The 21,888-nt window shown below is 41.8% G+C and overlaps 1 protein-coding gene across 1 annotated transcript; it reads right to left on the bottom strand.

The window, feature by feature from the left end:
- Window positions 1-23: 23 nt before the first annotated feature.
- Window positions 24-21,676, bottom strand: LAYN (layilin). The gene is made up of 7 exons (XM_075838791.1): window positions 20,258-21,676; window positions 14,304-14,601; window positions 7,715-7,872; window positions 5,093-5,137; window positions 4,627-4,701; window positions 3,077-3,173; window positions 24-1,938 (listed from the first exon to the last, which is right to left on the bottom strand). Exons 1-7 carry the CDS (start codon window positions 20,331-20,333, stop codon window positions 1,575-1,577), a joined length of 1,113 nt encoding a protein of 370 aa, XP_075694906.1. The 5' UTR covers window positions 20,334-21,676; the 3' UTR covers window positions 24-1,574.
- Window positions 21,677-21,888: the final 212 nt, after the last annotated feature.

Here is a 21,888-nt window from a genome sequence, read left to right as displayed (position 1 = left end):
AGCAAATATTTGGTGTGACCACCCATTGCATTCAAAACCGTATCAATTCTTCTAGGTACACTTGCACAAAGTCATGGATTTTGTAGGATTATAGTCAGGTGTTCGATTAACCAATTATACCAAACAGGTGATAATGATCAACATTTTTATATGTAGGTTGAAACATAGTCACTAACTATAACAGAAATAGCTGTGTAGGATGAGGAACAGCCAAACTCTGCTACAAAGGTGAGATTGTGATAAACAATTTCATGTCACAGGTCCACCATGGCAAGACTAAGCACAGCAACAAAACACAAGGGAGTTATACTACATCAGCATGGTCTTTTCCAGGCAAAGATTTCAAAGCAGACTGGGATTTCAAGATGTGCTGTTCAAGTTCTTTTGAAGAAGTACAAAGAAACGGACAACGTTGAAGACCATAGATGCAGGGGTTGGCCAAGGAATCTTAGTGCAGCAGATTAAAGACACATCATGCTTACTTCTCTTCGAAAAGGATGTCCAGCAGTGCCATCATCAAGTCTGGCCAGTAGTGGTCTTCATGAAAGAATTGCGGTCAAAATGTCACACCGTCGATGTAGAAACGAGGCCAAGCGACTTCATATGCATGAAAATATAGGAACTGGGGTGAAGAAAAATGGCAGCAGGTGCTCTGGACTGATGACTCAAAATACGAAATATTTGGCTATAACAGAATGCAGTTTGTTCCCTGGAGGGCTGGAGAGCGGTACAATAATGAGTGTCTGCAGGCAACAGTGAAGCATGGTGGAAGGTCCTTGTAAGTTTCATTTCAGCAAATGAAGTTGGGGATTTGAACAGAATTAATGGTGTCCTCAATCCTGGGAACGTCTGAACGTGGCCTAATGGTTCCTCTCACACATGAGCAGCAACACTATATGGCACAATGATATATCATGCCTATGCCATAACAAGGTGACCACTTTCGATGGAGTGAATTCACTATACCAACTGCTTCTTTTATCAATCCTTTACATAGTGAAGTACAGCAAAGTCTGAAATCATTAGTAGTAGATGTAGAGCGAAACTAGAGCACTGGACCCTGAAACAATAAACCAAGAACGTACATACCAATTGCTATGGGGCCCAGCTCTGGTTGGTCTCATCGCCTTTGCTACTGGGTGGCGAGAAGCTGTGCCATACCTCCCAACATTTGAATCTACTTTTCATGTTTTGCCCTCCAAACAAGATGAGCTCATCAAGGGAAAAACGTGAAAAACCGGTGACAATGACAACCTGGTGGCTTGTGAGAAAGAAAAAGTGTTTTTGTTTCTTTGTCTATAGCGGCATCTTGTGGTGGATTCTGTAACTGCAGGCTGGATATCCAGTGTAGGAATTCACCATAAATTGAGAAATTAAATCAGAACTATAATTATTGTTCTCATTTTACATTTTCTTTAAGGGTTTCTCGATGAGCGTCTGCATCAATTTTACAATGTGCAGTTGATTTATGTCTTGTATTTATTCCACAAAGCAACTGCAGAACCACAGGCAGTCAATATTTGTATGGAAACTTCCTTACAAATAACATTTCCTTAGTCCATTGTTTATTTCATTTAATAACCATAGATCTCATTCTCTACCCAGCCTGACTCTGTACTTCTGCCATACTTGTCGTCACAGAGCTCATACAGTTCATTAGTGACAAAGCCACTTTCTGTGCTGGCGAGAGTAACAAATCCGCTCTCTGAATGATGTCCTCCAATATTATCATAATCGCCTGACAGGTTGTCAGGAGGTGACATTTCTCCGGAGGGACCCCGGAAGGACGTGTTACGGATATTTGGTCTTGTGCCTTCTAGGTCTGCATCAGTTTGCCTCTTAATGACATTGTAAATTTCCAGGTTTGGGCTGTTCCGCCGGTTTGGGGCTAGCCAGAAGCTGGGCTCTTTTACTGATGCTTCACTTCTTTCTTGTTTCCTTGAGGAAAATGAAATAATTGTTAATTATACATAATGATAACATGAAAATGTTTAATCAAGGTAAGTGTATCAAAAATATTAAGCAGCCACCTTTGTTATGTGTATGTTAATAGGGTTCTCTATACTCCCGTAACTTTTTACTATGGGAGAAAAACGCCACTAATTGCTGGAAAAGACGCCACTGACCCAAAAAATGCAAGACAGAAGAAAAAAACGGCACCTAAACAAATGCAATGTTTGTAGCGCGTTCTATATTTCAGCATTGACTTTCAGCTAACATCTGGATGCAGAGTTTTTTGCAGCAAAAACGCCACAAAAAATGTGGCATTTTTCCTAAAAACGATGTGTGTGAAGCCACCCTAATGCCCCAGACACCCATAGTGTTTTCTTTTGGAGAGCTTGGTTATAATAACACTGCGTGATTTCGGGATTCTGTGGCTCCTTAGTAGGAATATCGCTCTTGGGAGAATACCTCCGTAAATACTGAGTCCAACGGTGCATGCCACAATATGAGATCGGAGTTATACGGAGGTACAGCAATTGCCTTATGACCCCAAAATATTTTTTGTGGCGGGTTCGCAGCGATTCCGTCGTGAACAAACGCAACTCAGAAAAAAAAAATCAATTACTAGCCAGAAGTCTGTGTTTTTCCCTCCAAAGCAGCCTCCTGGGATGACGTTTCATCCCACAAGACCGCCGCTGCTGCGGTCCTCTGGGAGGGATGAAGTGCTGCAGTTTTCCGCATCAGACATTCCGGGCGAAAAACTGCACCACAGTTTGGTGCGCTTTGTCGCCCGGAAATTCCCTGCAGCGCACAGGGTGGATACGCTGCGAGCTTTTACGCAGCGTTCCCCCCCCCCCCCCGTGTGAACTCAGCCCTTTCCCAGTAGGGTCTGATTTTGTGTATTTTTTCATTGTCATTTATGCACCTCTCTGACATTCTTATTTCAGCTCAATACACAAGGCAACCATAACACGGCCGTGTGCCTGAGCCCTCAGACTTCATTTTCTATGGGCATCTTCTCCACTTAGGGTTGTTTGTACTAGTTCTCATAAGCGGGCACAGTGTTTGCAGTTGTACTGTCCATTAATTTCTGTGTAACATTAACATCATTGTATTGGTCAGTAACACTTGCCTTCTCTCTATGATGCAGCAACACAATACTCCGATAAATATCAGCAGCAGCGTCAGCACAGGGATTGTTGCAATAAGGATGAAATGCAAATTGGACTCTAAAAAAAACATGATAAAATATTTTATCAACGTACACCTAAAATTCAGCAATGTCATTCAACCTCAACCTGATAAGATGCCCCTGCCCCATATCCTATACCCTGGAGCAGGTGCGGACATATCATTGGTGTAGCGGCACAGGGGCCCAGTAGGTAAGGGGGGCCCACTGTCAACTAAAAGCAGTCTTTCTCCGTCCATTAGATTACATGTAAATACCGAAGATAAAAAACTGTATGGCTAAAAATTACTCATAGATTGTAAGAGAGACATAAGGGGGTGATTTATGATGAGATATTGGAGATCAGGGGGCCCAAATACTGTTCTTGCACAAGGACCCTCATCTTTCTGTGTCCGCCCCCTGCCCCGGGGACTACAGTACAGTTCTCCCTATTCGATATTATGAATAGTTCTCTCCATGCAGACCTGCCTGGTGTCTATAGAAGGACTCCTTACAGTATGTCTATGGTGGATATACTGGTAATCAGTGTATGTCAGGCCAATATTCTCCATCAGACACATTGTAAACCATATTGTCTACTGATAATAAACTCGTTGTCTTTATCCGGAATATTCAGCCCCCTTTACCTGAGATATCCCTGTTTCCAGTGGTGGGCAGCTGGCAGCCTCCATCCCCAGCTCACCTCTTTAACCTCTGTGCTATACAGTGTGTACAATGAGAGTGAATCCATATCTGTGGCCACCTCTACGCTGCAAATAGGTTCCCGCAGGACATCATATATAATGTGAGACACTCAGGTGGAGTCAAGGGCATTTGAGGCTCCAATAGTGTTAGGTTGGTCTCCGCTGACCTATACTGTCCAGTGGAAATGTTGAGAGGCCTAACTACACCGACCGAAGCAATGACTGAGAGAGGATCTTCTAAGGTTTACACCAACAGGCTCATCTCCTCACCTCATCAACCTCCTCGGTTGCATTGCACCCTGTCATATGCGGTCCCACATAGGAACGCAGCCCATTTGTTAACTAATAATAATGTCATTGCTAGATCTCTATGTATCCAACGTCAATGAAAGCATTCGTTTTATGTAACTTCCAGTATGTCTAGTCCTATCATATATCCAACTATGTATAAGACCGAGGAGCAGTAACTATGTTTTCACTTGTCACTTTGTATTATCTATTGACTAAGGCCCCATGCACACGACCGTGCTCGTAATCACAGTCCGTAAATAAGGGCACGGCCGGCCGCTGACAGCCACGGATATCCACCCTCATTTGCGGGCTGTGCTCCCACATAAAGTACCTGAGCACAGTTCATAAAAAGCAAAAACTTGAACATGTCCTATTTTTTGCGCTACCTTTCTACGGCACGAACAGCTTTCTGTAAATATACGGGAAGGTGTCCGTGGGCCATAGAAATTAGTGGGTCTGTAATTACGGACTAAATCTACGGTCGTGTGCATGGGGCCTAAGGTTGTCTTTAACACATACCTTCAGCTTCTTTGGCTGTCTGATTAACATTCTTTATGGAAACGTCTGGTGGTCGGCTGGCAATTGGATCAACATCTAAAAAGTAATGGTATAATAAATAAAATATATTAACATTATCTGGCATGTAAATGAAAGGAAGACTCCTGAAAGACGAATACATTGTGTTATGCCTGGTGCCGGGCCTAAGGGATGGCGCATGACACAGGGATTCATTAGAGAATACTAAAGAGAGAATTCCTGCGTCAGGCCCGGCACCAGGCATAACACATTATATCAGTTTTGCTTGAAGTGTTTCTTTCATTACACAAAACCCTCAATCAACTGAATATCTCTGAAAGTTCTCTATGGAGCCACCAAACCCCTAAAACAAGCACAATATGTAGGTAATATTTGGGTTCCCATGTGGTCAACTTTTGCACATGTTACACATGACATTACTAGTTAGTTTTCAGTTTTTCATACTTACCAGCATATGTCTCGTTTCGAGTGGGGAGACGCGTCGACTTCACTACTAAGCAAAGAAAAGAGAGAAACTTTATAACTGAGATATTTAATGTTAAATATATAATGTTCTATAGTAACGCAATGTTCTGTGTACATAAACTATAAACCCTCTAGTGATGAGCAAATATCAGACACGCAAATAACGGCAGATTTCAGGTTCTTTTGGACTGTCTCCTCCAAGGGAACAAACAATGTTTTCTATGCTCTTCTATGACTGTACTTGCTTTATTTCTATTTTTCCTGTTCTTAGGCTGGCCATACACATAAGGTTTCTTTCACGCTGGCGTTACTATCAGTTCACCTCTCTTCCGTCAGAGGAAGGGAGGATCGATACATTAAACGGAAAGCAACGGTTCCTTTAGAATTACCATTGATTTCTGTTTCAATATGTCTTTATTAAACAGTTGAGACATCAGAAAATATATGTGTATAACAGTTCTACTCGCAGGTAGAAGTAAATAGTTAGTCTCAAATAATAATTAACCTATAAGTTTTAACATTTTGAGAAAATGGGATTCAAAATAATATGGATAATAAAAGAAAGGTAAATAAAATAAATGTTGTGAAGAACGTATACAGGTCATCATAAAGAAAAAATAAAATGTATACAACAGACAATGTATGAGCTCCCACTAGAAAGGGAGAGGCACGGCATATACAGAATTATTCCAACACATCCAATCTTTACAGAACCGGTCATGTCTCTGTATGCTACAGGCATAAATATATTCATTCTTTTGTATCAGTTGCTTTCCGTTTGTCTCCGTTTGCTAGGTTTCCGTTTATTTGAACGGAAACAAAAGTTCTCCAGACTGCGCTTTTGTTTCCGTTCAAAAAAACGGAAACCTAGCGAATGAAGACAAACGGAAAGCAACTGATACAAAAGAAAATGGTAATTGTAATGGAACCGTTGCTTTCCGTTTAATGTATCGATCCTCCCTTCCTCTGACGGAGGAGAGGGAAACTGATAATAACGGTAGTGTGAACTTAGCCTTATATACCTTAATTTTTGGCTAAGTTCACATCTCGTTTTTACTGTACGTCTGACGTGCACGTTTTGATATGAAAAAAACAGTGTCAAAACGTGCGCCACAGGGTGTATATTGATTTCTATGGTCAGTTTGTGCTTAGGTTTTGTGTGCTTACGTTCTATCCTTGTTTTTTCCATGTCCTGGAAAGCATAGTCTACTACGCTTTTCAGTACGTTTCCAAAAGGTATACCACACGTATACGATTTTATTTGTATTGAAGTCCATAGCAATGTGTGGACGACGGATGCAATCTCAACCCGTTAGTGACCGCCCATAGGTGTATTTACGTCGGCCACTAATGAGCTTTATTCCGATGCCAAAGCCTTTTTACGGCGTTGCATCGGAATAATAATAAAAATGTTGTATCGCCGCAATCGCATCAACCCGCTGAATAAAGTTATTGTGTTATTTATACCACACGGTAAACAATGTAAATTTAGGATGCAAAAAAGTGTTGCTGTTTTTTCTATTCCCCCCTCCAAAAAAGTTAATAAAACTTAGTCAATAAATTCTATGTAACCCAACATGGTTCTATTAAAAATGACAACTTGTCCCGCAAAAAACAAGACCTTATGCAGCTATGTCGACGCAAAAATAAAAAAGTTATAGCTCTTTGAATGAGACGATGGAAAAACTTAAAAAAATAGCTTGGTCATTAAGGTTTAAAATAGGCTGGTCACTAAGGGGTTAAACCCTATGTTTGCGTATACGTTTTTGTCACCATATATGGGAAATCTTGACTTCACAAAGTTTAATTTAGCTCAAGAGCCAAAAAACTTATACGTTTTTAGAACGGACACAAACTTTTACACAAAATTGTATGCGACGTATACTACAAAACAATGTAAGCTTATGTTACAAATACATCAATTTTTGTAACTTTAAAAACGTATACGTCGTCGTATACCACAAACGTGTGCACAAAATAAGATGTGAACTTATCCTCCGTGTGTACAGCTGATTAATACTGAATTATATATGGCAGTGGTCTTCAACCTGTAGCTCCATTAGGGTATGTTCACACGATTAACAAAATATGTCTGAAAAAACAGCTCCTGATTTTCAGATGTTTTTTGAGCAACCCGTTTTCCGCGGTGTTTTCGGAGCGGTTTTCAATAGAGTCTATGAAAAAACGGCTCCAAAAACGTCCCAAGAAGTGTCCTGCACTTCTTTTCACGAGCCGTCATTTTACGCGCCGTATTTTTACAGTGACGCGTAAAATAAAGGCTTGTGGGAACAGAACATCGTAATTCTCATTGCAGGCAATGGGCAGTTGTTTGCAGGCGCATTGGAGCCGTCTTTTCAGGCGTAATTCAAGGCGTAAAACGCCTGAATTATGTCTGAAAATAGGTTGGGTGAACATACCCTAACTGTTAAGGAAATACAACTCCCAGCATGCCATGGCAGCCTGTGGCTGTAAGGGCATGCTGGGAATTGTAGTTTCTTAGCACCTGAGGAGTCAGAAGTTGGGGACCACTGATCTAGGAAGTGGCATGGAATCTTTATTAAACGTTCATGATTTCCGACAGATAATAACAGAGGAGAGCACTGACCTTCGGAATATTTACATATGAAATTGTTCTTCATGTTGCATCGGTCATCATTCCATTGGAACATGTACCGCCCACCAACACCAGGGGGAGCAAATGGCTGGTAGTACATGACTACACACACCTCACTGCCGCACGAGGGTTCATCCACATACCAGTTCCTACCAAATAGAATGTTTCCAAATTCAACAATCAGCAGCAGTAAAAGTATCATGCACCTGGTACCAGAAAAGTTAAAATATCCTTAAAAGAGGATTACAGGGATTTTTACAAATATATTGTTGTTTTTTATTGTTAATTACAGATTTGCACAAAGCCTTTAACATAACAGAAGACCCTTTCCTTCCACTGCCCAATTGCAGGTGTCAACGGCCGCAGACAATGTTTGTGTAAAAATATTGTGCAAGCGCGAATAACAGATTTTTCAGCCATTCGTCTTCTGCAATTGTATTTGTTTGGTGTTGTTGGCCGAGCACATACAATTATTCAATCATTTGTGAAACGTGCATGTTTTTATTCTATACTTTATTAAAGTATTGCCCTTGTGTATACCTGTGATGGCTATAGCTATCTACCATGTTTTATGGGATATCTTTTGTATAACCAATACAATGTATAGGCTCATGGCATCCTCTTTGATCAGCTTGAAGTTGATTTCACCTTTTAACACCGTATAGTTTTTTTTAAATCCAACATTTTATTTTGATTCATTTTCTAATCTTCATAGGGGTTGGAACTTCATTTTTCTGATACAGAGCTCAACATTTTGTGCATAGCCATAGAGTTAGATTATAAAATGTGGTCTGCCTGTAGCCACCACTAGGGGGAGCTTAGGAGCTAACTGCATATGACTATACATTGAGCTCAATAATAAAACAGTGTGCGCTGAGCTTCCCTTAGTGGTGGCTGCAGGCAATCAGAATTTAATCATTTCACTTTATGAATAAGCTGGGGATTTGGAGCTCTGTATCAGGAAAATTGAGCTCCAACCATTATAAAGATTTATCAGGAAATTAACAGAATACCAGGTTTTTTTCTTGACAATATGACTACTGAGAGTGGGAGGCTGTGGTACAAATACACATTTAATCACCGGCTGAGCACAAATATGAGCCAAAAGTGTATGGAAGAATTTAGTAGAAACATTTGCGCTTTATAAATTAATAATTAAAGGGACTGATATTTACTGACACTTAAAGGCTCTGCTGTGTTTCCAGAAATATCGCTACTCTTGTCCATCGGATGTGTCTGGTATTGCCGCTCAGCCCCATTCATTGCAGACAGCTCATGGACAAGAGTGGCGTTGTTTCTGGGAGAAAGCAGATCCCTTGTTTTCTAATCTAGTACAACTATTTAATCCCCTATGAAGCCACATGGAAACAATGATCAAGAGTGGACGAGAACGAAGGACAATGCTGTGTAGGAAAATAAAGTAGTGGACTCTGAATATGGGGGAGGAAGCTATTATATACAGCGGTAACGTGGAGTGTAATTCACTGACTTTGGTAACATTTTACCAAGAAACAAAAAAAAATAATTGACATGATTCTTTCAGTGAACAGTTAGTTCTCAGTACAAAACCAAGGTGTAAGGCCTCATGCACACGAACGTAAAAGTTTTTACTGTCCACAAATACGGATCCGACTGCTACGAATACGCATCCATAGGTGTCCGCAATTGAGGATGCGCCCATAGACATCTATGGGCGAATCCGTGCCGCAATTGCGGACAAGAATAAAACATGTTCCATATTTTGCGATTCATTTCGACCGCCCGGACACACATCCGTAAATATACGGAAAGGTGTCCGTGGTCAATAGAAGTGAATGGGCCTGCAATTTCATCCGTAATTACGGATTCTGTAATTAGGGGCGAAAATTACGGTCGTGTGTATGGCCTAATACATGAGTTATGTCACAGTTAGGCCTCGGGACAGGAGCACGGATCCACTTTATCACTAGATTTGACTAGGGCTAATCTGGGGGCACAGTCTAAGGTATTTTGCAATCTTCTCCTTTAAACGCTCCTCATAGTGGCATAGACTTTGTGCAGAAAATCTCAGGTTGCATCTCTGGGGTAGTATCCAAAAGCAACTGCTGACAGCATACAGATGGTATTTCCAAAGCGAGGTACAAAAATCAACAGTAGCGTGGTCGTACAAATCCGAGGTTAGGTCTAGTAGAGCTCATGCAACACGATGAGATAGATACAGGTCAGGCCAGGGCAGGCAGACCGTGATCCAAAGGCAGAAAACAGCCCAGGTCAAATCCAAAATAGCAAACAACAAACACCTTCACAATTGGACAGGATCCAAAGAACCTTGTTGCTCGGGTTCTGAGTAGGTTTGAATAATCAGAGATGATCAGCCACAGGCTAAGCACTGACCAGCTGACTTAAGCCTGTCCCTTTAAGATGAGTGTGTGGGGGCAGTGGCAGTGAGACAAGGCAGAGAATGTCAGCCGCACAGGTAGGCGCAGCAGCTGGTGTGCTGTTATGGTATGTTCACATGGCAGAATTTTTGCGGCGGAATCTGACACAAAATTCTGCCACCCATTCATTTCAATGGGAGCCAGACTCTTCCGCCCGAAACTTCCATCGAAGTGAACGGGAGGAGGAAACTTCCTGCTAAAGGCAGGTACAACTACGCGGCGGATTTTGCGGCGGGACCCACCAAGCAAAATCTGCCGTGTGAAGTGACCCTTATAATGGAACGCACATATATAGTGTTATGGCGGGTGACCACACATAATAAATAAGTTACAATTATTTTGAATAAGAACTCGGTAATACGGTCTAGTAAACTCTATTAGGGTATGTTCACACGGCCTATTTACGGACGTAAATCGGGCGTTTTTGCCCCGAATTACGCCCGAAAATAGCGCCTCAATAGCGCTGACAAACATCTGCCCATTGAAAGCAATGCCGGTACGGCTGAAATTACGGGGATGTTTTCAGGCTGAAACATCCCCGTAATTTCAGCCGTTACGGACCCCCGCCGTGTGAACATACCCTCAGATTCAGAGATCACAAGCAGACAAGATGTCATCATTTGTTAAGAAAAACTCATCTGTCAAGTACAGTCTTCAGCCATGTCTTGACAACCAAGACAACTTCTCCAGGGGCAGATATCATAAAAGTCATCAAACTTCAATATCAGTTGGATTAAATTAAAAAAAACTTTTTTTCGGGGTGGGGGCAGTGCTGCTGGGACCCTGCATCAGAGATTGTCAAACATCACTGGAGAAATAGGCCGTCGTGTAATATATGGCTGCTTGCCCTTCATTGAACTATAGAATTTATTTTTGGATGATAATGTACAATGCAGAGCAGACACAGCCTGTTGTTTTAGGGTATCTACAAAAGATAATAATAAAAAGCAGCTAGTGGGTGAATCTACACCTGAAAAACCTAAGCCTGGCATTCACGTAGACATGCGTACCGCTTTATTATCAGACATATGTGGAGTGCCATGTCATTGGTTTGCTATGGATCTGGTATCAGTCTTAGGCCGAATTCAGACGGCCGTTGTATATTTCCGTGTGATGACCGTTGAAACAATGGCTGTTAGCGGACGCATGTATTTCAATGGGGCCGTTCACATGGCCGTTGTTTCCACGGACCGCGTGAAGGATCTGTTGAAAAATAGAACATGTCCTATTTTTTTCCATTTTCACGGATCCCTCGATAGACTCAAGGAATCTAGGAAAACGGGACCCGCACGGGGGCAACTCGGAAAAACGGCAGTTTTTCACATCCGAGTTTCCCGACGTTGATCTGAATTCGGCCTAAGGCCACCTTCGCACACCCTTTTTTCTGTGTTTCAAGTGGGCTTTTAGTGTTTTTTTTTTATTTTGTGACAATTTGCACAGATGGGCTGCATGTTTGATAAAAAGCCAATGACCCCAAAAATGCTAAAAAAAAAACGATTAAAAAACAAAAACGTTGTGTATGTAGGCATTGCCATATTTTACTATAGACTTAAACTTACATCTGGCCACAGCGTTTTTGACAAAAAAAAAAAAAGAAAAAAGAAACGCTGTCAAAAACGCAAATGTGTCAAAACGCTGTAAAAAACGAAAATGTGTCAAAACGCTGTGTGTTAAATCCGGCCTTACACTTAATGCTTGGAGTTCAATTTGTCATGTGTCTGGTGTGATATTTGGAGTGTGAATGTCAGAAGTGCAGTGAAGGGAATGGGAAAGTAGGACGATTCAATTCCTGGGGTCCCTATGCTTGGGGAAGGATTCAGCTATGTGATGAATAGATAGAAATTTGCACGTGCGTCCCAGTGCGTGTCTGTTCATTTATGGTTTGCAGAGAATGGTTTATGAATTCATTGATCTGTTATTTTGCTAAACTGCTAATTTGCTGCCTTGGAATAAGGACTCCTGCAAAAATGTCTGCAATTTCATTCAATCTGCTAACAGGCTGGCCGCAGCGCCCACCCCGACAAAATCATCTGTCTGCCAAGGGTGCTATGAGCTGGATCGGGACGATCTGCTGATCCTTTTACTTGGCTGCATTTTGAAAGGGGTCGTCTCTGATGAGAATACACAGAAAAGAAGTGCGGAAATTCACGTAAAAATCGAATCAGGAATTCTGCAGTGTTTACGTTACGTGTGGACGTACCCTCAAGAACCTATAAGAACTGTGGGGGAATTTATTAAGGATGGCGTTTCATACGCCAATCTTAATCTAAAGCAATTTGGAGTAAGATACGCATAACTTATTTAGAAACGCACGCCTCTTAATAAATTAGGCACATCTCTGGTCGACCGTGCACCAGCTAGGAGCTGGTGTAGATTTGTGCTATAATTTACGCCATTTTTCTGGTGTAAGTTATGGTAAATTTATAGCGCTGTCGTAACTCCAACCCTTTTGCTATGCTCCGGACTCTTTTTTTGTGGCGCAGGCGTGGTAAAACTAGAAAAGTCACCAAATTTTTGCATAAAAAACAATTTTTTTCTAACAAATTGCACATTTTTGACAACATCAAACTGGCGTACAGTATAGGGCTTCATAAATCCCCCCCCCCTGTGTGTGACTGACAATGTAAATCAATAGCGCGTATTCTATTAAACAGCAAATGTTAATCCAATGTCATTTTTGACAATATCTCAGATTCTGTTTTACTGGTGATACCGCATGTTCCTAACAATCCCTTCTCTAAAAGAGATTCCTATTATTTTTTGATACAGGTCACTGGCTTATTCCATTAATAGCAATGCAGCTGTGGTCTGGCAAAAATCCTAAACACATGCAGGACTGGTATTTACTGCTAGCGTTACCTTGTGCTAGAAATTGTGCAGATACAGCTTTTAAAATGCTGCTATGTGTTTTACATGGCGAGTTTTACGTTGGCATTTTAACAGAATTTCCAGATGTTTAGTAAAGGGCAAGGGGCTTGTCTGACAATCCACTTAAAGGGGCAGTCTAGTTTAAAATACCTATTTCAAATCAGTTCATGTTTGGCGGGAGGATTTAAATATAAATGATTGTCAAGTGTAAGCAACCCCTTTGAATCAGATCTGTCCTATATGCACTGTCTGAGAGCAGCATAAAGAAGTGACAGGCACGCTTATCTCAGTGGTCTGCCACTTATTCGTCACGTTTCTGAGAATTTAGTCGTTATACTTGTGGCGCGCGGGAAGGTATATTAATATATTCATGCTGCGCCCGCCCTCCAGCCGCGGATTGACAATTATCTACCTATGCACAATAATAGGAAGAAAAGTGTCTATGAGCGTCTGGAGGGCAGGGATAGGCGGGGGCAGCATGAATATTTTAATATACTTGGACTCAAGCTTGAAGAACTGGCCACGCACCACAAGAATAACTACTACATTTTCAGAAACGACAGCACATTACCTAATAAGTGACAGAGCACTGAAATTATAGTGTCAGACAGGGCAGTACAAATATATGACAGATCCACTTTAAGACTTCTTAGCGAAAGGGTTTAGTGGTGGCCAACTGAGCACACTCTAAGGGTATGTTCACACGGCCTATTTTCGGGCCGTAAACAGCCGAAAAACAGCCAAAAAATGGGAAGCAGAACGCCTCCAAACATCTGCCCATTGATTTCAATGAGAAAAACGGCGTTCTGTTCCGAGGGGCCGTTTTTCTTACGCGGCCGTTATGAAAAACGGCCGCGAAAAAGAAGTGCAGGTCACTTCTTGGGACGTTTCTGGAGCTGTTTTTCATAGACTCTATTGAAAACAGCTCCAAAAACAGCCGTAAAAAAACGCAGCGAAAAACACAGCGAAAATCGTGAGTGGCTTCAAAAACTTCTGAAAATCAGGAGCTGTTTTCCCTTGAAAACAGCTCCGTATTTTTAGACGTTTTTGAGTTTATGTGTGAACATACCCTAAGGCCCGCAGAGAGAACTTCCATGGGCCGCATGTGGTGCCCAGGATGCCAGTTGCCCACTACTGGTTTAGAACTTGCCTTTAGCCTAAATCTGTACTTTAGCTGTAAAATCTCATTGTAGCCAACTCCTATAAAAAAAACCACTGCTAGATCTACAAGTAATACATAGTAATTTTATGAAATTCAACAGAAATTGTGATGAACTTCAAATATTTATACATACCAAAATGTTGGTTTACTGCCATCAACCCATGTGTATAGGCTCTGACAGTCACTGGAATTTGGTGATTCGTCTTCAATTCTCCGGAGGCCGAGCCAGAAGTCCCCGTCAGAGGCTGTGAGACTCTGGATGAGATGCTGGATGAATTTCTGCTCTGCTTCAGACTTTATGGTCATCAGGTGGCCACCATCACGTTTACATTCATCCTGCGCTTCCGGGAAGGACAACCTTCTTGATGTATCATGGAAATAAATGATTTTATAACACGGCTTCTGTGTTCCATGCTTGCAGACAATTTGTCCTATAACGTAGAGAGAATACATTTTAGCACTTGGTGCCACAATAGGACATCTAGAATCCTAAGATTTTGCTTCTTACTGTGTATTCAGTTACTTTTAACATTTCCTGATAAGTTAATTGAACATATTACAACATCCCTCCCAACAGTTGCTATTTTTACAGGCTGGTCTGACAGCGCAGACCATAAAGAGGCAGGGCGTGTGAAGAATTAGGAGCATTTTTTTGCATTTTGGGGGCATTCTGGGGCAGCACGCGGTAGGATTCAAAAGTGATTAGTGACTAAAATGTTGGGAGGTATGGTTACAAGGTTATATTGGTGAGGGCCTAGGAGCAAAGACCCCACTGAAGTCTAAAAATGCTACTCATTTTCAGCAGTCACCTCTCAACTGAAATAAATAGAATTTATGAAAACGTAAAGGGGTTTCTAAGCTTATGAAAAACACTGACAATTTCCTATTATAAAAGGTCACCAGAGGACGCCACGATAGCGCAGAAGTAATTATTTTTCATTATCTTTGCTGTGATGCTGCCAGGCCTTGCTGTGCTGGGGACTACCATGTAAAGGACTAGCGTTGCCATGATTCCTCTTGCCTCCCACAGACATTGCCTTTATTTACAGCTGCCTGCATGCCCCTGTATTACAAGGTGTAAGATAGTGCTGTAATTACTCACTGTCGACTACTGAGACACAGCCCTACACTATCTGCTGCCCAGCATGTGAAACACCATCCCTAAATTGACAGGGAGGAAGGGGGGAGAGCTGGTAGCAGTTAAAGATAAGTGGCATGTGACCTCCCATATACTACAGGGTAGGGGGTGATAACCATGTGTTTTGTTTACAGAATGTCACACAAGCAGGAGATAAAAACGAGGAGCATTTCAGCTACAGACGGAACATTAGTAATAGACTAATTTTCAGGCCTGCAAGTCTAAACCATCACCCCTCCTTTTTAAGGTGGTTATCTACATTTTTGTGGGCCTGACTCCAATAGTTAGAGTAAACAACAAACTAATTGTGGTGACAGATGCAGCACAGTCAGGTTTCTTATAGTTTGTTGACATGGGTCTGCAGGGGTGCATGTATCCAAACACTCTCATGGCTAAAGCGAGTGATTGTAAGAATAATCTATCAGGGGATGCCTATTTAAACAGTTATCTAACATAAGAGGAGCTTCACTTTAAAGAGAACCTTTCACCTGCCCATACATGTGCAGCCGAGTGATCTCTCGCAAGAGTGCATGCGCGCTCTCCTCTCTCCAGCTCTTACACTGTCCGTAGCAGTGACACGCCCCCTTGCCAGTTCAGCAGACAAGTACAAGTCTGTGTGATCTCTCGCAAGAGATCTGTAAAGGATCTGCCAGGCACAGCTTCGGGGTTAACGCCCATAGATAATCAGTCTGCACCTGCTTCTACATCTGTGAGACTGACTCAATCTTCCACCACTCAGGGTGGCAGGCTTAGGAGTGGGAGAACCTATCACAGCCTGGCCAGACGGAGCTAGCTCCCGGCCTCTGTCTATTTATACCTGCCTTTCCTGTTCCTCCTTTGCTTGTGATTCTTGTCATTTGGTTTCCTGGCCCTGCTGCAGCTTCTTGTACCATTGCCCTTGCTTCATATTGACCCCGGCTTGCTGACTACTCTCCTGCTCTGCGTTTGGCACCTCGTACTCTCCTGGTTTGACTCGGCTTGTTCACTTCTCTTGTTGCTCACGGTGTTGCCGTGGGCAACTGCCCCTTTCTCCCCCTAGCTCTGTGTACCCTTGTCTGTTTGTCTGTCGTGCACTTATTGAGTGTAGGGACCGTCGCCCAGTTGTACCCCGTCGCCTAGGGCGGGTCGTTGCAAGTAGGCAGGGACTGAGTGGTGGGTAGATTAGGGCTCACTTGTCTGTCTCCCCACCCCCGGCATTACAAGATCAGTCTTGTCCTTGTCTGCCAACAGCTGAAGAGTGAGAGCGTGAACGCGCACACGCTTTCCTCTCTCCAGCTCTTGCTGTAACACTGTCCGTAGCTGATTGGACAGTGTCACAGCCATAGTAACACGCCCCCTTGCCATTACACACCCCATTGACAGTTCAGGGGGTTATTTAAATATTGGGCGCCAAATATAACGACACCAATATCTAAATAACGGAGGAGGGTAGAAAAAAATGTAAAGTGCCCCAGGGTTTGTGCAGCCCTCCCCATTACATGCTGCACTCAGCTGCACATGTATGGGCAGGTGAAAGGTTCTCTTTAATCATTTTGCTACTAGAAGAGTTCAAACAAAATGACACAGATTACTCTTAAGGTAAATGGAGATTGACGTGGGTGAATCTGGTACGACAAACTTATCACCAAAATTCCAGAACACCTACCAATAAAAACAATTCATAAAACAGAAAATGGCAAACAACACATACCTGGTTTATGTGTCACATCCACTAGGGGAATGCAGGAAGACAGAGAACATACGACATTAGTAACATTATTCACAGAACAACTTGTTTGCCACTTGTGCTTCATATGATATGTTATAACGGTGCAAGTCACATATCATTTCATCATATAATGGGGCTCTAATCTATGGGCTATTGGGAGATCCGGGAAGCCCACATATAATATAGCTAAATCAGGTATCGGTAATTGGAAAATAATAAAGGTTATTGGATGTTGGCCAACTCTACAACACGGTGGTTGCACTATTACAGGGACACTGTGGCTGGCACTAATATTAGTGCACTTTTCTTGGCACTTTAATGGCATTATATGGGCACCATCATATAAAAAGTGATATTGCCACTATTGTGGGCACTGATACTTAACACTGTATGCCATTAATATATAGGCATTGTATGGCAGTATAATTTTAACACATATGCTGGCATTAGGTGACTGTATAGTGGCATTAGGCATGTTAGGGATCTATAGTGTGGATAATGTCAAAAGACTATTATTTGGGCACTGTATTATGTCTGCAGTGAATGACAGCATTATTTGGGCACCACTTTACATGAACATGCTGTGGGTGGCTATATGGATGGGACTAAAGCAGCAGGCATTTTTTGCTTCTAAGGGCAGATATGTGAGAGGTAAATCAGATAAAATCAGTTGGACATGATGTATCATTTTATAGGATAAAATAATTACTCCAATATTTTAGTTTGACTAAAGTAATCAAATTTGTCTATTAAATCACACAAATATAAAATGGCATGATACAGATTTACATGAAAGTGCACTGCTGACTTTGGAGGATATACATGAAAGGGGTTTTCCCATGAGGGACATTTATGACATATCCACAGGATATGTCATGAATGTCAGATAGATGCGGGTCCCACCTCTGGGACCGACCTGCACCTATCCCTAGAACAAGGCCCCCTAAACCGCGTTCTACCCTTTTCTCTTCTTGATGCCTCCTGGCCACTTCCTGGTAATATGGTCGGGAGTTACGAAAACAGTGGTGCTCACTGAGCTACGCTGTTTCCGTAAGTCCCATAGTAGTGAATGGCAGTTACGGAAGCAGCGTTGCATGTGAGCGGTTTCCACGTCAAAATCAGCGTAAAAAAATCTCAGTGTGAACATGGCTTTACACTGTGGATTTTCCCATGCAAAATCTGCGTGCCAAATCAAAATGTAACACGCATTGTGTAGATGTGCCCGTCAATGTTGTGGGGGTATCTGCGGATGTCACTGTTATACGGGTGCCCTGTGGTTTTCATCGTTCTGAGGGTCCAGTGGCTGTTACTGTTATGAGTCCTGACCTTTGCTTCACGTTATCATTTCGCGTTCAGAATTATTGGTACCTTGACACTTGAGAGAATTTCCCAGATGATCACCGATTTCAGTACACTGCTCTAATGCTTCTATTATTATTTTGTGTCACTTGCGACAATTGGAGGGGTACCTATGAAAATTTTTATAATATATAGAGAATGGCAGTCGTCTCCAATCGGTGGCTCTCCATCTGCATCTCCCAGCATGTCTTTACAGCCAAAGGCAGAGGAGCCACAGGGTGGAGAGTACTGGTATAGGGATCACTCATCCCTATGCTGCAATACATCTGGTCTTCAGACTGAGGAGAAACGCGTAGCCCTGTAGTGTATTGTACAGCAGTGTTTTCTCTATTCAGATTAAACTTCGGCTGTGTAGACTCCAGTTCACTGCTTTTGTAAATGTCCTAGTATTCTTTTGGCTATGATAAGTAAAAATGGCTGAAAATTACAGAGCTGTTTTGAGAGAAAACAGCCTCTGATTTTCAGACGTTTTTGAAGCTGAAAATGTTTTTTTGAGGCGTTTTTTCTAAGACGTTTTTGGAGCTGTTTTTCCATTGACAATGAAAAACAGCTCCAAAAACGGCTCAAGAAGTGACATGCTCTTTCTTTTCACGGGTTGTTTTTTTTATGCGCCGTTTTTTAAAACAGCGGCATAAAAAACGCCCCGTCTGAACATAATGCCATTTTTCCCATTGATTTTCAATGGCCAGATGTTTGTAGGCGTTCAGCTACCGTTTTTTCAGGCGTATTTCAAGGCATTTACACCCCGAAATACTCCTGAAAACTCTGCATGTGAACATTTCCTTAGAAATGTTTAGCTTCTTTGTCAGTGAAAGGACCATCTCCCCTTGTAAAGAAAGACCCATAGACAGTTTTTAGGACATATTCGTCTTTTCAGAGCATGAAACAGGAAGCACATTTTATTATTACATTTATTTTAAGGGCAAGAGTTCAGCAGACGAATAAAAGATCCTTTTAGCTGTGAAAAGCCACTGACTGAATATAATGTGTCATATTATAAGCATTCAAATGGACTGACTGGTTACAATAACTACAGTTCAGATTGTGGGTTCCTCCAGAGATTCACTAATTGTGGGGTTCCTGCTTTTATGAGGCTCCAGCGATCAGATAATCTCTCCTGGGGAACCTCTGCTAAAGTCCTTTATTTCCATGCTCTAAAAAGTGAAGCATTGCACGGCTCCCATTAACATTAGTGGGATTTCTATGGAGGCCTCTAGGGCTCCACTTGACGCTGTTCTCAGCCCTGAGTAATAAAGAGGGGTCCTAATCTGGGGTCTCATGTTAATATGTTCAATGTGTCCTAATAGAGCCAGTTATAAAGGGTTTTATATAGCATTCAAAGATGATTGGTTTGAAATCAAAGATGATAGATAGATAGATAGATAGATAGATAGATAGATAGATAGATAGATAGATAGATAGATAGATACTAGATAGATAGATAGATACTAGATAGATAGATAGATAGATAGATAGATAGATAGATAGATAGATAGATAGATAGATAGATAGATAGATATTGGACTTGTACTGGAAGATTTGCAGTTATGTGTTCTTTATTATGTGCACCTGAACACTACATTTTCATGCACTATATACAATGCCAGTCACACATTTACAAAAAACATAAATACACAAAATAACAAGTAACATGCCCCAAAATTGGCATAGTCCAACTTCCCCAAAAGCCAGCAGACTATGAGTTATATATATATAGTCTAGTACATTATTGAAAGTACCAAGCTCTGCTGAACTCTACCTCACAATCTGTAATATTACATGTGTAAATTGTAAACCACAAAACTTTAAAGAGCTGTGAGGTTTTGTGCTGCATAATCGGATTATTACTTGAAGATGGAATATTCTTATTTATTTCACTCACCGCTCTGCAGCCTTGTTCCTCTACAGGAGTAGAAATAGACAAAGACAATACTGATAAGAGCTTGGAGAAGATCCATCACTTTAATAGTCACTTCTATGGAGGGCTCTGTGTATAAGGTGGGCAGAAGAAGCAGCAGGGGAGCACTGGCGTTCAGAGTCCAGATGTGCAGTGGAGGAAGCTCATCTTCTAGGAATCCTTACATTGACGCAGTGATGTGGAGGGCAGGGTGCCCACTAGACCCAGGACTCACTCCTGAATAAAGAGAACCCCACTGTACGCTCATCAATACAAGTCTATGTGACACTTTGCTGGAGGGGCAGGATTCAGCCTCCGCCAAACCAATCCCGGCGGCAGGTTGATTTCTGCTTCATTAGAGTAAGAACTTGTCAGGAGTCCCATAGCGGAGAACTGTCATTTTAATTACTTGAAAGCAGTGACTTCTTAAAACCTCCTGGATTGATTGTTGTTACCAGCAGCTTCTAGGAGTAGCTGACATACACTATATATCCAGATAACTCAGGTCCCTTACATTACAGGTGATTTCTGGTTCCAGGACGATAATCTGCATTTATTCACGGAAATCAAATCCATGTGCTACCCCTTAATTCCAGAATTTGTTGAATATTATTAATCCAAGAACTTTATTCCATAATGGAAATCTATCAACTATTGATTCCGGAAGATAGGGGCTCAAATCTGGAGACATTACTGGAAATCCGGCCAAAGAGTACTGGACAAAACATTAATTTGCTGATAAATTGATTTAGAAATTGGAGCTGGAATAGATTACTCTGGTTTCTTATCTAAAATGTGGAAAAGTACATTAGGAAGAAAGACATACAGATGTAGTAGAGCTGAGTTTGTCATTGGTTCGAGAAGGACTACAGGTAAACCTACATTATTTCAGCAAATCGAGTTATCACGATGCACATGCCAACAAGGTTAGCACTGCTACATCTGTGGTTCTGGATGATTACTATAATTATTACAGAACATGAGTTAAGCCTATGAAGCGGTTACTAGTAATGATAATACACGCACTGAGAAGAAGCTGCGGAAAAATGATCTTCCCCTCTAACAAGATAAGCCGCTAGTTATTAAATCATCACATCCTTAGACTAGAAGGAATAAATCTTGAGGCCGCTGCTCCTGTATTTGGAGAGTTATTGATTCTTTAAGCCTCCTTAGCATTTACAAAAAATGGAAATTTTCGTTCTGCACTGTCAGCAAAAAGCCACAGTGCATATACAGGCCGTTCACTTTTCTCTAGTAGTTTCTCTGGAAAAACTTACTCAGCAAAAATGTCCAAAAACCTGAAGCCTTAGGGGGTGCAAGAAGCCCACGCTTGTTCTGAAATCCTAAGAAAGAGAGAATTTAGGAGCTTGGCCCAGTGCGGCTGGTGAGAAGATCTCGTGCAGAGTGTGGTAGGAAGCAGGCGGACACGCTGAATATCTCTGCACCCTGCAAGCCTCTCTTTTTCTATCTTTGGCTGAGTGTATTCAAAAGCTGGAACACTATTTCCTTTTTCCCCTGCAGCAGAGAGAGGACTGCGGAGTGGAGCCAGAAAGCAGTGTAAGCGCCGACGATCCTGCTGTTTCTGGAATTGTGAAAGAAGCTATTCATGGAGTCCG

This window comes from Rhinoderma darwinii, chromosome 10 (genome assembly GCF_050947455.1).
Source record: "Rhinoderma darwinii isolate aRhiDar2 chromosome 10, aRhiDar2.hap1, whole genome shotgun sequence".
Classification (NCBI taxonomy): Eukaryota; Metazoa; Chordata; class Amphibia; order Anura; family Rhinodermatidae; genus Rhinoderma; species Rhinoderma darwinii.
Note: the sequence above shows the minus strand (reverse complement) of the source record. Positions and strands in the feature narration are given on the sequence as shown.